This window comes from Charadrius vociferus, unplaced genomic scaffold, assembly GCF_000708025.1.
Source record: "Charadrius vociferus isolate BGI_N301 unplaced genomic scaffold, ASM70802v2 scaffold260, whole genome shotgun sequence".
NCBI lineage: Eukaryota > Metazoa > Chordata > Aves > Charadriiformes > Charadriidae > Charadrius > Charadrius vociferus.
The window spans coordinates 1,183,353-1,197,023 of NW_009646410.1; the positions used below are offsets into that span (position 1 = coordinate 1,183,353).

Here is a 13,671-nt window from a genome sequence, read left to right on the forward strand (position 1 = left end):
GGGCGATGAGGGGCCTGAGGGGGACGGGGAGGCCAGAGGAGGCGGGGAGGGGCTTGAGGGGGCATAGGAGGGCGGTTCGTGCTGGGAGGGGGCTCTTGAGGGGGGGAGGACCTTGTGGTAAGGGGTCCTTAGGGGGGCAGTGCCCCAAGGGCTGGCGTGTCCCCTTGCTTTGGAGCTGGGAGGGGACACCAAGGGGGCGCCCCCCCCGGGGTGTCTCTGTGAGGCTGTCGAGACCCCATCCCAGGACGGGGTCCCTGGGGTAGGTGGGGGTCCCACAAGCCCCGGGCTGCTGGGGGGCTGTGGCTGTGGGGTGGGCAACAGGCCGTGGCCTGTGAGGGGGCTCCGGCTGCAGCAGTGTGGGGTCACAGCACCTGAGAAGGGGATGTTGTGGCTCAGGAGGTGTCTGTTGAGGTCCGGCGTGGGGTGGGGAGCGTGGGAGGCTCACCAGGGTTCTCGCACTTCCCTGTGGTTTGGGGATGTTGTGCGGAGCTGGGGCTGGTGATGCTTGAGGCAGGGAAATACGCAAACACGCAGTAATTCGGGGAGCTGGGGAGAGCATGCACAGCAGCTCAGGAAGTTTGTGTCGGCTTCTGTTTGGCTGGTCCGGTCAGGGATGTCCCTGTGAAGTGCAAGGGTACAAGGACCTTTTGCAGTCATCTGTTGTCTTTATACCAGAGCGGTCTGCTAAGGTGAAAGGCATCACCTCTTTTTTTTGCGCATGGGGAAACTGAGGCACGAGTGTGTTTGCTCAAGGTCAGACATGGAGCACATGTCAAGGAGGACCCAGGCCTCTGGAGAATGCTGCTGCCACCTTCAAACAAAGCTCTTGACCTTTGGGTTGATTATTTGAATTTATTTGTTTGTTGTGAGCTGCCTGGACCATGTCCAGGGTCACTGCATCTGGGTGAACCCATGGCTGAAGCTGGTTTCTCCAAGAGCATTGCGAAAGGGCTGAGAGTCCCTGTATGGAGTTCCTTGGTGAATGTCTTTGTGGGACCTGAGCCCCTCATCTTGGGCAGGACCCTCGTGCTCCAGGGGCTGTAGAGGCTTTCTGCGGGCTGCTGACAAGCCCCAGAGCAATGGTGAAGCCATGTTTGGCAGGAGGGGAGACCAGTGTGCAGCGAGAGCTGTGCGGGGGCAGGCATGGGATGAGCACGGTAGCTGTGCCAGAGCAACGCCAATGGCCACGAGGTGAGAAGTGGGGATCTCTGAAGGGTGAGAGCTTCCTCCCTGGTGTGGAGGGTGACCCTGTAGTTGCCAGGTCTTTTCACAGGACTAGAAAGTTTTCTCTGAGACCGAAGAGGTGAGAAGGGGAACTGGGCAGCCCCTTGCAGGGGGGAAGGTCTCTAAGGCAGAGACCTTCACTCAGCAGACTAATTCCCAGCCCCACACTTCCTCTTGGGACACTGGGAATGGCTGTGAGCACCCTCAGGTGCTGCTGTACGCCCACCACCAAACCCGAACCAGGGAATAAATGCGGCAAGGAGAGGGGACACGGAGTTGCATTTGATCTGAAGGCACTGGGAGTGTGAAAGCAGACCCGTCTGGCAGCTAGGAGTGCCCGACTGCCCATTCCCCTTTCTCATGACCTTGATCAAATCACTTCACCTGTCCTGGCTTCTCCTTCCCTCTCTTCACCATCCCATGCTGTTTGTGTGCTTTTCTCTTCTCCTGCCCTGCACGGCCTCAGTTCTCGCCTGGATTCCCCAGGTCTCTTCCCAAAACTGGGCAGCTGACAGGTTTGACCATGAGTCCTGTTCGCCTGGAGAGGGGATGGTTTGCCACCAGCAGCCCTGACTTGGGAATAGACAAATGTCTTCAGAGAAGGCAAGAACCATCCTGAACTTTACAGGCAGCCCAAGCCCATTAGCAAGCTGGGAAAAATCCAATTAACCTTTATTTCTTATAAAATGGCAAAGCTTTTGGTTTCTGTACCCTCCTGCAGCTTCTGATTTTGGCCAGACCTGGAGGAGCCACTGTTCCCCAGGAGTGTTTCTGGTAAAGCTGGAGGAACCCTCCCACGAGAGCATGACCTTGCAGGCATGGAAGGATTTGGGGAACCTTAAGATCTCTTAATTGCCAGAGAAAATGGCTCCTTCCCACTAATGGACACAGCTCTAACCTGGCTCGTCCCCACCATGAATGGGCTGTGAATCGCTGTATAGAGCAAAAAAGAGACTCAAGTCCTGTAAATGCCGTGGGGTGTCTGGAATCGGGCGAGCTCACCTTCCCCTCCAGACCTGCGGCTGGGGCACCTGCAGCGCTTGGAGGCTGCACTGCAGCCCTGTGCCCTGGGCTGGCAGCTGCTGGCACTGCCTAGGTGTTCCCAAAAGGGCTGCTCTGAACTCTGCTGGTGGCAGCCTCTTTCTCTGTCCTGCTCGGTTCTTCAAAGCCTGCTGGTTTCCTTTTCCTTCCCTTCATAGGGGAGGGAATAGCTTCCCCTGCTTGGCATGCTCCATCCCCAGTGGTTCCCTGGTATGAGTTGAGTTGACGCTGAGGGAGGATCTTTGCCCTTCACCAGAGCAGGTTGTAAATCCATCTCTCACCAGCAGCACTGACCGCTCGCTGCCCTGTAACAGGCTTCAGCCACATCAGAGCCACCAGCGCAACCCTCCTTGAGAAGGCCATGCTGCTTGGATCGTGTCGCTTCTCTCTGCAAGCCCAATGTCAGGGTCCTACAGGCTCCCTTTGTTCACCAAACAGATGCTTTATGGCATGCAGACCAGCAGAGGTTTAATCAGTCTCCATCCACCCAGGTCAACACTGAGTTTCCTACCTCCAGGAGGCCAAATTATCTTGTTCCACTGGGATCAAACACCACAATCCCTGTCCAGACTGACAGATGGGAGAGGAAATTCCCATCAGTACTTAGCCCTTCGCTGACAGCATCCCCACTGCAGACAGTGTGAGCCTGTCTGCACACAAAGGTGGGAGTCCGAGGGACCAGAGTGATCCTGCCTCCATCCTGAGTAAGCATATGAGCGTCCTGGAGTGCTTGGTCCGCAGTGGAGCTCGCACTGGTAAAATGCAAACCACGAAGTGTCCTCGTGGGCGAAGAAGAGGATCTGTCAGTTGGGAGAAGTGTTTTAGCCCAGTCACGTCTTCTCCCACTTCGTCTCCTATCTTTCTTCTCCCAGGCAGGAGGCAGCACCTTTCTGAGGTCTGTATGTTGGTGTCCTCATGTGCTGCAGCCTCTAGAGAAGCTTCCTACGAAACATCTTTTCTTCCAGCTTTGCTGAGATTCCTTGATTTTTATTCCCGCCCCCCCCCGCCAAGAGCTTGTTTTTAGGGGGCTGTCCCCAGCCATTTTAATTGTGAGGTTTCAGAGTCTGCTGCTGCAATTGGCAATCAAACGTCTTGATTCCTCTAGTGACTTTGGAACATTTTGGCACTGGTTTTGCCTCATAAGTGCTGGTATGTGGCAGACACCAGAGTCAATCAACCAGAGGGGGAATCTTGCAGGACACCAGATGATGTTAGTTCTGCTCCTCGCAATGGCAGGTGGCTTGGAGACATTGGCACAACCTGACCTGTGCTGAGGATGGGGTCCCTCACTGTGGTACCGTGGGGGTGGTGGTGTCACATCAGGGGGACCCAGGACAGGAGAAGTGACCTCTGGCTGGTGTCCAGAGTAATCTGTGCATGTTGGGAGGACAGGGATGGGGAGCCTTGCCAGAAGTCCTGCGCACGAGGCTTAAATACAGCAAAGCAACGTGGCCAGAGTCATTCCCTGCCAGGCTGGGGTGGAGGGATCGCTCTGCTGCGGTGCAGTAATTAGAAGCCATTGAGTTTGTTAACTGGCAGCTCAGGAAAGGCTGGCGATGCTTGTAATGACTTCCCTACTGGGGAAGGCAGCCGGCTGTGCTTGTGAGCTGGGAACAGCACTTCTAGGGGGATGAGCAGGACTGTAACCAAGGGTGGGCATCGGTGGGGGCTGTCCCCGCAACCAGGCGTGTTGGGGAGCGGAGGGTGTGCATGGTGCTGGTGGGTCTCTTCTGCACGCTCAGCCCCATCCCTGCAGGAAGAGACTCACTCCTCGCTTGTTCCCTCCCGACTCCTGTGATGCTTAGCGGAGAAAACAGGTTTATAACTCTCAAACAGATGGTCCTGTGCGGTGACTAATGAACGGATTGCCGCCTGTGACGCCTGTCTGGGCAGAAGGGGGCTCGGCTGATCCTCACTGATGCCAGCCCCTCGGAAGTTAAGTGGTGGCTTGGCCCCTTCCTGGGTAGCCGTGGTTTGCAGGCTGTGCCACCACAACATGGGTAGTTCAGGGACACCAGAGCTGGCAGATCTTGCTAGATACTTTTCAGCCTTTGTAGGGCATGGTTTCTCCTGGCCTTGATCTTCCCAGCAGCTACGCCCACAGGGGGTGCTCATGCAGGGGGCTGATTCAGTCCTGCTGTACTTGTGAGGCATCTGCCCGTACTCAGAAGATGCTGCTGCCCAGGAGTAGCCCCCAATGGGCTCACTGCCTCCCACGGAGGCAGTGCAGTGGCTGGGCAGGCAGGGTTTTGAAGGTGTTGTGCAGTAGCCCTGAGAGGCCTGGTGAGAGCACCTGCAGTGGGCTGGGGGCCCAGCCCCGCAGGCACCACTCACTGGGAAAGTGCTTTCCCATGAGCGTGGCTCTCACAGGCATCCAAACTTCCCAACTCTCTGCTCTCCCCAAGGCTGACTCGTTTCTGCTCATCAGCCAGCCTGGCAGAGGTAACGAAGCATAATTAACTGCTCCCTTTACACATCCGCTTGGCTCGGCAGGAGGGTTCGTTAAAGGGATTTCTGCAGAAGCTGGCGATCACAGTGGCTGCTCCAGCCCAGCACAGGGAGCCGAGGCCCAGGGAATGGAGCATGGGCAGGACGTCATTCAATGCCTCTCTGGTGCTTTTAGCCCCAGAGAGCACAGCCATGGCCAGCTGGGACCCTGGCTGCCAGATGGGTGTGCTAGGCTTGGGCTCACAGCGTGATTATGGCAGGGAGAAGCTGGTCCATTTGCCTCTGGGTAAAATAACCTCCAGCCAGAGCAGCCCTGTGCTCGTTCCCACCATCCAGGGGTACCCATGCCCATGCTGGACGCTGGAGGGTGGCTGGTGACTGATGTAGACACACTGAACCTTGGCCAGTTAGTCTTGCAGTGAGCTCAGCGGCGGAGAGCAAGACCCTGTTTGTGCATCTGGGTGCTGTGATGATGGGGTCTGCAAATTGGGGGTGTCCCTTGCTGGCATATAGGGGTCTGTCCCCATGAGGGGGGCATAGGACCATGCAGAGAGGTGCTGTGGGGCCTTACGTTGCAGAGGGGTGGTGTAATGTTCTTTGCTGCACAGTGGCCGCTTCCAGAGCGCCTGCTGTTTTGTAGCACTGAGCAACATGGGAACTGGGAATATCAAGCTCCGGGAACAAGGATGCTCTGGGGACCGTGTTGGCAGAGCCGGGGGAAAGCAGGCCCAAGTTAATGCTGTCTGTCCTCTCTTCTGCATCCACCTGGAACTGGTATAGGAGCGGCAGAAAAAAGCCAGATTGCCTGAGAGCAGTGACGGCTCCAAGGACTCCGACAGCTCTGCCGGGCGCCGGGGCAGCGCCAGCCGGAAGCACGGGCGATGGCGGGGACGGCCGGACAGCCCCGGCGTGTTGGTATCCAAGGTGGTGAGAGCCGTCACGGCGAGACACAAACCAGGACGGAGGCTGCCAGCCGCACCGGACTCCTCCAGCCAGAGGAACCTGACAGAGCTGCACGGGGAGGCCCAGCTGGCCATCTTCCAGCAGGGTGACACAGGCAGCGTGGAGGGGGCTCCACAGCCTACCGAGAACAGCTTCACTCCCAAGTGCGAAATCACAGGCAAAGACGCCCTCTCAGCGCTAGCTCGGGCCAGCAGCAAGCAGTGCCAACAGGAGATCGCCAACGTGGTGTGTCTGCACCGGGCCGGCAGCCTCATGCCCCAGTCTGTGCCTCGCCACTGCCAGCTCTCGGGTGAGTCCTGCTGGGGTGTTCCCAGTTGCCCACGGGCATTGGGAATATCCCAGCCAGGCGTGTGGGCCACCTTCCTTATGTCACCAAACTGTCCCACCTGGCAAAAAGCGGCCTCAATCTGTCACTGATTCCCAGATTAACGCTCTCTCTGTAATCCAATCAAAGCTGTCCTAGCCTCCTTACACTGGGCTGTTCATCCCAGCCTGCGGTGCCTGCAGAGGTCAGAGCCAGGCCCAGCTGCATCTTCTGTTTTGAGGGGCTGGAGAAGGACACACACGCCTTTCCCAAGGCGTCAATTTAATGCCAAGGGGCTGCATGTGGCACCGTGCCCTGGCACTGCAGCATGATGGGGTTTGCCTGAAGCCAAGCTCTTCTCTGCTGTCCCCCACCTTGCTCAGGTCTCTCTGTTTTACTGGGGTGGTGGGTGCCAAGGCCAGGGGTGGCTGACAGCCCTCTCCCTCCCCGCACAGGCAAGGTCAGCCCTGTCATCCAGTGGGATGAGAGCCGGCTGCAGCAGGCACCCCCCAGCAAGCCCGTGCGCATTGCCTACATGCTGGTTGTGCACGGCAGGGCCATTCGCCAGCTGAAGCGGCTCATCAAGGCGGTGTACCACCAGCAGCACTTCTTCTACATCCATGTGGACAAGGTAAGCGGCAAGGGTGAGGGGAAGGGGGATGCTAACAGTGCCTGGATCGGTCGCTGGGACGTGGGTGGGTGGTGAGTGGAGGAAGTGGCTGGGTAGCATTTGTCCTCACTACTGATGAAGCTGTGATCCTTCCACCCCTATTCCTGGAACCCCAAGGAAGCAGGATCTATCCCTCCTGCCCAGAGCAGTCTTGTCTTGCTGCCTTCCTCGATGCGGAGGCTGCTGTAAGGGCTGACCCGAGGCTGACAGCAAGGAGGCCCCAGGAAGATGAGCTCCCCGCTGACCGTGAGCTGTGTTCCCTGGCAGCGCTCCAACTACCTCCATCACGAGGCGGTGGAGCTGGCCCGGAACTACCCCAACATCCGTGTGACGCCCTGGCGCATGGTGACCATCTGGGGAGGTGCTAGTCTGCTGAAGATGTACCTGCGTAGCATGAAAGACCTGCTGGAGCTGACCGAGTGGCCCTGGGACTTCTTCATCAACCTGAGCGCCACCGACTACCCCACAAGGTGAGGACCTTGCTGGGGCAGAGGAAGATGATGGAGGTGTTCAGGCTGTGTAATGCTGCAGCAGCCTTGGGAGGGGCAGGGAGGAGCAGGGAGCTGAGGGAAGATGGGGTTGGAGATTGCACCCACATGATGGTGATGATGCTCCAGGGCAAAGCTGGTCCCGTCTCTGCAGAGGAGACCAGCCAGTACCTTGGAGGCTGTTTTTTCCTGTGGTCTGCATGTGAGACGCCAGACAACAGAGATGCCGCGTCTCTGTCTCCCCAGTGATGGGATCAGGGTTTGAGTCAGCACCCACCAAGCAGATTTAGGCTCCTTGTGTCTGATAACTCTTGCAGCATGAATGTTTACTGGACTGCTTTACCCCAGGGGCTGTTAATGCTTTTTAATTTGCACCTCAGGACCAATGAGGAGCTGGTGATGTTCCTGTCCAAATACCGAGATAAGAACTTCCTCAAGTCTCATGGCCGAGACAATGCCAGGTAATACCAGCTAGTGGCAGAGCTGAACTGGTGGAACAGAAAGATGAGGGATTTCCTAAAAGAATTGAAACAGCTGGGGCAGGGGGGGTGGTCTGGCTGCAGCTGCATTCAGCGAAGTGAATGACACCCCTAATGCCTGACATTTTCCCCATGCCCAGGTTTATCAAGAAGCAGGGCCTGGACCGCCTGTTCCACGAGTGTGACTCCCACATGTGGCGGCTTGGCGAGCGCCACATCCCCGAGGGCATCGTGGTGGACGGGGGCTCCGACTGGTTCTCACTGACGCGCAGCTTCGTGGAGTACGTGGTCTATGCCGACGACCAGCTGGTGTCCCAGTTGCGCCAGTTCTACACCTACACACTCCTGCCAGCTGAGGTGGGTACTGGTTGCGGGGCGCAGGCTGGATTTTCTTCCCACTGTAGTTAACATCTCTGTCCCACTTCATCCCTGCCCTGGGTAGCTGTGAAGGTTATTTATGGTTCTGCTCGGGCAGCTTTGTGCCTTCCCTTTGTCCAGACCCAGGTATGAAAGAGGGGAGAGAGGAGCAGACAGGCCAAACGTCATGTTTATATCCAGCGCTGCCTTAGGTCCAGATGCCAGGGCTGGACAAGAACTGATGGATCTGCACAGCCTGGTTTCTTATGCGTTGCCCTGTGCTGGGAACAGGGATAGGTTTCTGTTCAGGAGCTATTGAGGCCTATGCTGTTCCTCTGCGAGTGAGGGGTGGGGGCTCTCCTTTAACCATCCATTCTCTGTCCTCACTGGGTTTCCTGTCCCTTCTCTGTCGTGCATAGTCCTTCTTCCACACGGTCCTGGAGAACAGTCACGCCTGTGAGACACTGGTCGATAACAACCTCCGAGTGACCAACTGGAACCGGAAGCTGGGCTGTAAGTGCCAATATAAACACATAGTCGACTGGTGCGGGTGCTCCCCAAATGACTTCAAACCCCAGGACTTCCTCCGGCTACAGGTGAAAAAGATCCTCCTTTCTCCTCCTGCTCCCTCCCTTCCTCCCTGGGTGCGCACCCCTGGGTGCAATGCCAGCTGCTGTGCATGCCCCCACGAGCCTCACCCCAGCCCTGCAAGGGACAGGGGCAGGATTGGCTCCCAGCTGCCATGGGATTTGCTGTAAACATGCCTCTGGCAGCGGGATTACGCTGAGTGTCCTGCCCAGCAGTCAGGCTTTTGCTTGCAATGCTGTTCTTCCCAGACTTTCTCTCCTCCTGTTTTCCTGCTCTTTCTCTGAAGACCTATCACTTGGGGCAAATACGTTTTCAGTAGAACCACTTCAAAGTGTTGTCCTCTTTGGCAGGACAAAATGCCTTGTGACAAACAGTCTCCTGTGCTCTCAGTGTGTAGGGATGTAGACTGAACAGGGAAGGTTTAGGGGAGACACATCCAGCCCTGAAAAGAGAAGTTAGGAGGATTTTCGAGCAGTCCTGGGCTTACAGAGCACAGGGCCCTGATCCTGCAAGCTGTTCCACGTGGCCAGACCTCGTGCAGGGCTCCGCAGCGGCTCTGTGAGGTGGGGACCCATCTGAATAGAGATTGCAGCTAAGGAGCTAGATGACACATGGCTGCTTCTGAGCACAGAAAGGAGGAGGCAGTGGGAGAGATGGGAACCCATCTGCATTACCAGTAAGTGTACTGTATGCTCCCACTGATCCTGCCATAGAGGATCCCACGTAGAGGCTGGCTGTGCTTTGCTGCTCCTTAGCCTGTGCTGTCAAGAGGGCAGGATGGGTCCCAGCATGTTTCTTCCCAGTCTGTCTCCCTCCCAGCTGCCCTGTTCAGGTGGGAGGGCAGAGGGGCTGCAGCCAACGCTGTTAGAAATGCCTGTGCTTTTCCAGCAACTCTCCAGACCCACCTTCTTCGCCCGCAAGTTTGAGTCGACGGTGAACCAGGAGGTGCTGGAGATCCTGGACACGCACCTCTACGGCAGCTACCCCCCCAACACGCCAGCACTGAAGGCATACTGGGAAAATGTCTATGACCGCGTTGATGGACTCAGCGGCCTCAGCGACGTCACCCTCACCTTCTACACGGCCTTCTCCAGGCTGGGACTCCGCAAAGCTGCATCTGTGCCGGCAGCGAAGGCCGACAAGCTCTGCAGGTGGGATATTCACCGGGAGCTCAAGCTGGGCTCTGAGTGGTGGCCTGCATCTCGTGCTGAGAGGATGCTGATGCTCAGATATGCAACCTCTCCGTCTGTCTCTCTCTCTCTTCAGATTTGAGCCCCAGGGCTTCCCGTCCAGTGTGCACTTATATTTCTATGACGACCGTTTCCAGGGTTACCTGGTGATGCAGGAAGTGCAGAATTTGGCAACTGGGCAGGCAGAGTCCCTGGAGGTGTGGATGATGCCCCAAGGAGCTCTGAAGCTGTTGGGTCATGGAGGGCAGGCAAACCGCTTACAGAACCTTGAGGTAAATGGGGAAAGGTTCCCTCACAATGCCCGCTTTCCTCACCGGCTTTCCCACACCGTTCTGCCCTTCTTCCTCTCCCCCACCGGAACTTTGTGGGGACAGAGGGACACAGTGCCACTGTGATGTCTGAGAACAAACCTTTGTCCAGGAGTTTGGCTTCTGTGGGGGGTGTGGAGCTGATTGCTGGGGAAGAGGCCTGAAGGGGATCTTTCAGGGGGGAGCTGAAGCTGTGGTGCCCAGCGCCTGTGGCTGCAAGAGGCATCATGCACAGCTGGATTGACGCTGGTTGTGGTGCAGGCTGGCAGGAGAGCAGTGGAGGGTGGGGTGTGCATTGCTTTGGGCTCCAAAGCTTGTGCCTTCCCTGATTCGGGGAGGCGAAATGCAAAACCTGAGCTGTTAACATCTCCCTGCCCAGCATCCCATTGCTCACACCTCCTGTCCCTGCAGGTGGGCACGGAGTGGGACCCCAAGGAAAGGCTCTTCCGCAATTTTGGAGGTTTGATGGGGCCTTTTGACGAGCCAGTGGCCATGCAGAAATGGTCACGGGGCCCCAACCTGACAGCCACAGTGGTGTGGATTGACCCCACCCACGTCATCGCTGCTTCCTACGACATCACGGTGGATGCCGAGGCAGAGTTCACCCAGTACAAGCCCCCCCTCAATCGGCCCCTGCGCCCCGGTGTCTGGACTATCCGCCTCCTCCAGTTCTGGGAGCCCCTGGGAGAGAACCAGTTCCTGGTGGTGCCCCAGACCTTCAACCGCAAGCAGCCTCTCAGGAAAGGTGAGGATGCTCTGGAGGTCAGGGCTGGAAGTGGGGTGGGAGGGTCACTGCGGGCTTTTCCCTGGTGCTGATGACAAGGTGCAAGCCATCCTTCTTGCTGGTGTCCCCTTGCCCATGTGAGTCCTCAAACCAGGCCCCTGAGCAGGTGCAGAGGCCCGTTTGCGGGTCAGTTAGATCCATCCCACAGCAGCACCCCTTTCCTCAGGCTGGAGGAGAGCTGGGGTTGCAAAGGGACGGGGTGCTGAGCCCTGCCGGGGCGGTAGGAAGGGCAGAGTGCTGGGATGTTGCTGCACTGCTGATCACCTCTCTTCTCTCCTGCCCAGATGACAGCAACTGGCTGCATGGCGGCCCACCCCGCAACGAGTACATGGAGCAGAGCTTCCAGGGCCTGGGGGGGATCCTCAACCTGCCACGCTCCGAGGAGGCAGAGGAGGACGCGGTGCGGAAGGCGCAGATGACGGGCAAGGCGCTGGAGGACTGGGCAGACGGTGCCATCGGCGCCTTCTGGTCCGTGGCGGACGTCTGCGTTGGCAGCCCCTCTGCCTGCGGCTCCCTGGAGACCTGCAGCAAAACCTCCTGGAGCTCCCTCTCCCCGGACCCCAAATCAGAACTGGGGCCCGTCAAACCTGACGGGCGGCTGAGGTAGCAGGAGCAGCCGGGGGGGTGGCCTTGGGACCGAGGAGCATCCTCTGTCACTGGTGTTGGGGGGTCTCCGGACTACATCACCCTGTGCGATTTGCACCGTAGTCACTCGAGGAAGAGTGAATGGGAACCTCCAGGCCAGGAAGAACCTTCTCCTGTGGGGTATTTTGGGCAGAGGGGAAGGTGTGAAGTTGGTTTTGCCCACATCCCCCAGGGATGGGCACTTGCTGGCCGGGGAGAGCGTGCCGGGGCGCCCATCACTGCAGGGGCACGGATGGCGCTGGTGGCTGGGAAGAGCTGCGTCTTTGTTACTGCAGTCCTGGGAACCTCGGGAAGGGGTGATGGGGGAGGCAGGGAAGGCAGGTGGATGGGCAGACACTGGACTAACTCAGCACCCTGCCCTCCCTGCCCAGCCCCAGGCTGGATCTCTGCAGGATCAGGCCCTGTGCTGCTGGCTGTCCCCTCCCGGGAGGACTGCCAGGAGGCTCTGGGGACAGGCAGAAGCAGAATGGATGAAAGCCTGCTGTGTGCACAGAGCTGCTGCTGGCCCAGGGCTTGCATCTCATCCCCTCCACCCCAGCCCTTTAGTTTGTATTTTTATAAATATATAGAGAGAGAATTATATATGATGCAAAGTGCAATAGAGACGAGACCCCGCATTAGCCGGGAAGTCCTTGTGTCTCCATCTCCCCTCAGACTGTAACATACCTTGTTCTCTTGGGTGTCCTGGTGCTACAGGACAGGGTGCTGGGTCGTTTACATATTTTTTTTTTATTATTATTATTAGTATTGTTACTATTATTATTATTTTGCTGTTTCCCCATTTCCTGCTAGGGGCTGCTGGGAAACTGCAGCCCGCTGCCCCTCGGGCAGGGTTGCCCCGGGGTTGCGGGGTGCTGCCTGCCTTCCGAGGCAGCTGCCCGACAGTGCCAAATGTTTGGAGTTGCCGGTGTGTGTTGTGCGATGGCTCCGTGAGCCGGGGAGTGTTTGGTTCACGGTTCAAGGCCAACAAGCTACTCCGCTGCCTCTGTCTCCGCTTCAGCAAATGCCCTGGGGCTGGGCACTGGGACACCCCAGTCCCCTGCCAAAAAAATGTCCTGGTGCAGATGAGACGGAAGTTCGCCATGCCTGGCAGGCTGCCTTGTGCCACGGCCCTTGAGCCCGGCCTTTTCTTTTCTCCCTGGCTGGCAGAAGCTCTCCGGATCGGCTGTGCTTCCCTGGCCAAAAAGCAAAGAGGCGAGACAAGGTCCTGCTGGCTCTATCCGCTCTCCGCTGTTTCTGCTTCCCCCGCCCTCCAGCAAAGGGATGCAGCAGAGCATCCCCTTCCCTGCCGTCCTCTCAGGCTTGGAGACTGTCCTCTCTTGAAGACCAGTGCTGCATGGAGAAGTCTGGGTTGGCTTTTCACCCCGGGAAGATGCTTCACATGTGCCATGTGGGACTGCAGCGGGAACTTGGACACAGCCTGGGAAGAGATATTGCCCCTGCGCAGGGCTGGGGCCGGGGAGCTGGTGGGGACGAGCTGGAGACCATCTGGGCCAACCCCTCTGCTCAAGGCAGGGTCAGCAGGAGCCGGTGGCTTGGCCAGTTGGGTTTTGCTATCTCCAAAGATCTGTGCCATCCTTCATCTCCCTCCAAAGCCCAGGGCTTCCCTGCCTGACAGGGCTCGAGCTCCCAGTCCCCGTGGTTTAAGGATGCTGGTGCTGCAAGAGGCGTGTTGTGAAACAGGCTCCTCCTCGCGCCAAGGGCAGATGGAGACCTTGGTGCACGAGGGCAGATACCTGCTGCCCCCCACCCCAGCCCACCCCTCCTGCGCCAGCTCGCTCGTGGGGTGCTCCAGGGCTGGGGAGGGATGTGGGGTGAGGGGGGGGGCCATGCAAGGGCCTGGCCCCGCTGCAGGGGAGGACACCAAAACTGTCGGAAGTATTATGTAAAGTTGTCTTAAATATGCAACATCACCACAAATATATCTATATCTCTACAGTGCGGTGTGTTGGGTTTTTGCAGTGTGTGCTGGAAGGGGTGAGGGCTGGGGGGAGCTGCTGGGCTTCAAAAAGGCTTTTTGGAGGGGCTTTGCCTCCACCTGGGGGAGGAAGTAAATCCGTGCGGGGGGCTCGCTCTCTTGGGTGATGGGCGACCCAGACGCGAGCTGTTGGGTTGTCTCAGCCCGGGGCCGGGGGGATGAGAGCTTGGAGCCTGGTTGCCACCCGTGTTTTCACTCACGGAG

The 13,671-nt window shown here is 58.0% G+C and overlaps 1 protein-coding gene across 1 annotated transcript in view; it reads left to right on the forward strand.

Moving 5' to 3' along the window:
* Positions 1-11,500, forward strand: part of XYLT2 (xylosyltransferase II) — a 17,866-nt gene extending 6,366 nt beyond the window's left edge. Inside the window, exons 2-11 of the mRNA XM_009880156.1 lie at positions 5,494-5,965; positions 6,436-6,611; positions 6,918-7,120; positions 7,519-7,599; positions 7,758-7,974; positions 8,394-8,570; positions 9,451-9,713; positions 9,829-10,024; positions 10,472-10,805; positions 11,129-11,500. Coding sequence (XP_009878458.1) covers positions 5,494-5,965; positions 6,436-6,611; positions 6,918-7,120; positions 7,519-7,599; positions 7,758-7,974; positions 8,394-8,570; positions 9,451-9,713; positions 9,829-10,024; positions 10,472-10,805; positions 11,129-11,451 — 2,442 coding nt within the window. The 3' untranslated portion in view covers positions 11,452-11,500. The remainder of the gene's footprint in view (positions 1-5,493; positions 5,966-6,435; positions 6,612-6,917; positions 7,121-7,518; positions 7,600-7,757; positions 7,975-8,393; positions 8,571-9,450; positions 9,714-9,828; positions 10,025-10,471; positions 10,806-11,128) is intronic.
* The last annotated feature ends 2,171 nt before the right edge of the window (positions 11,501-13,671 follow it).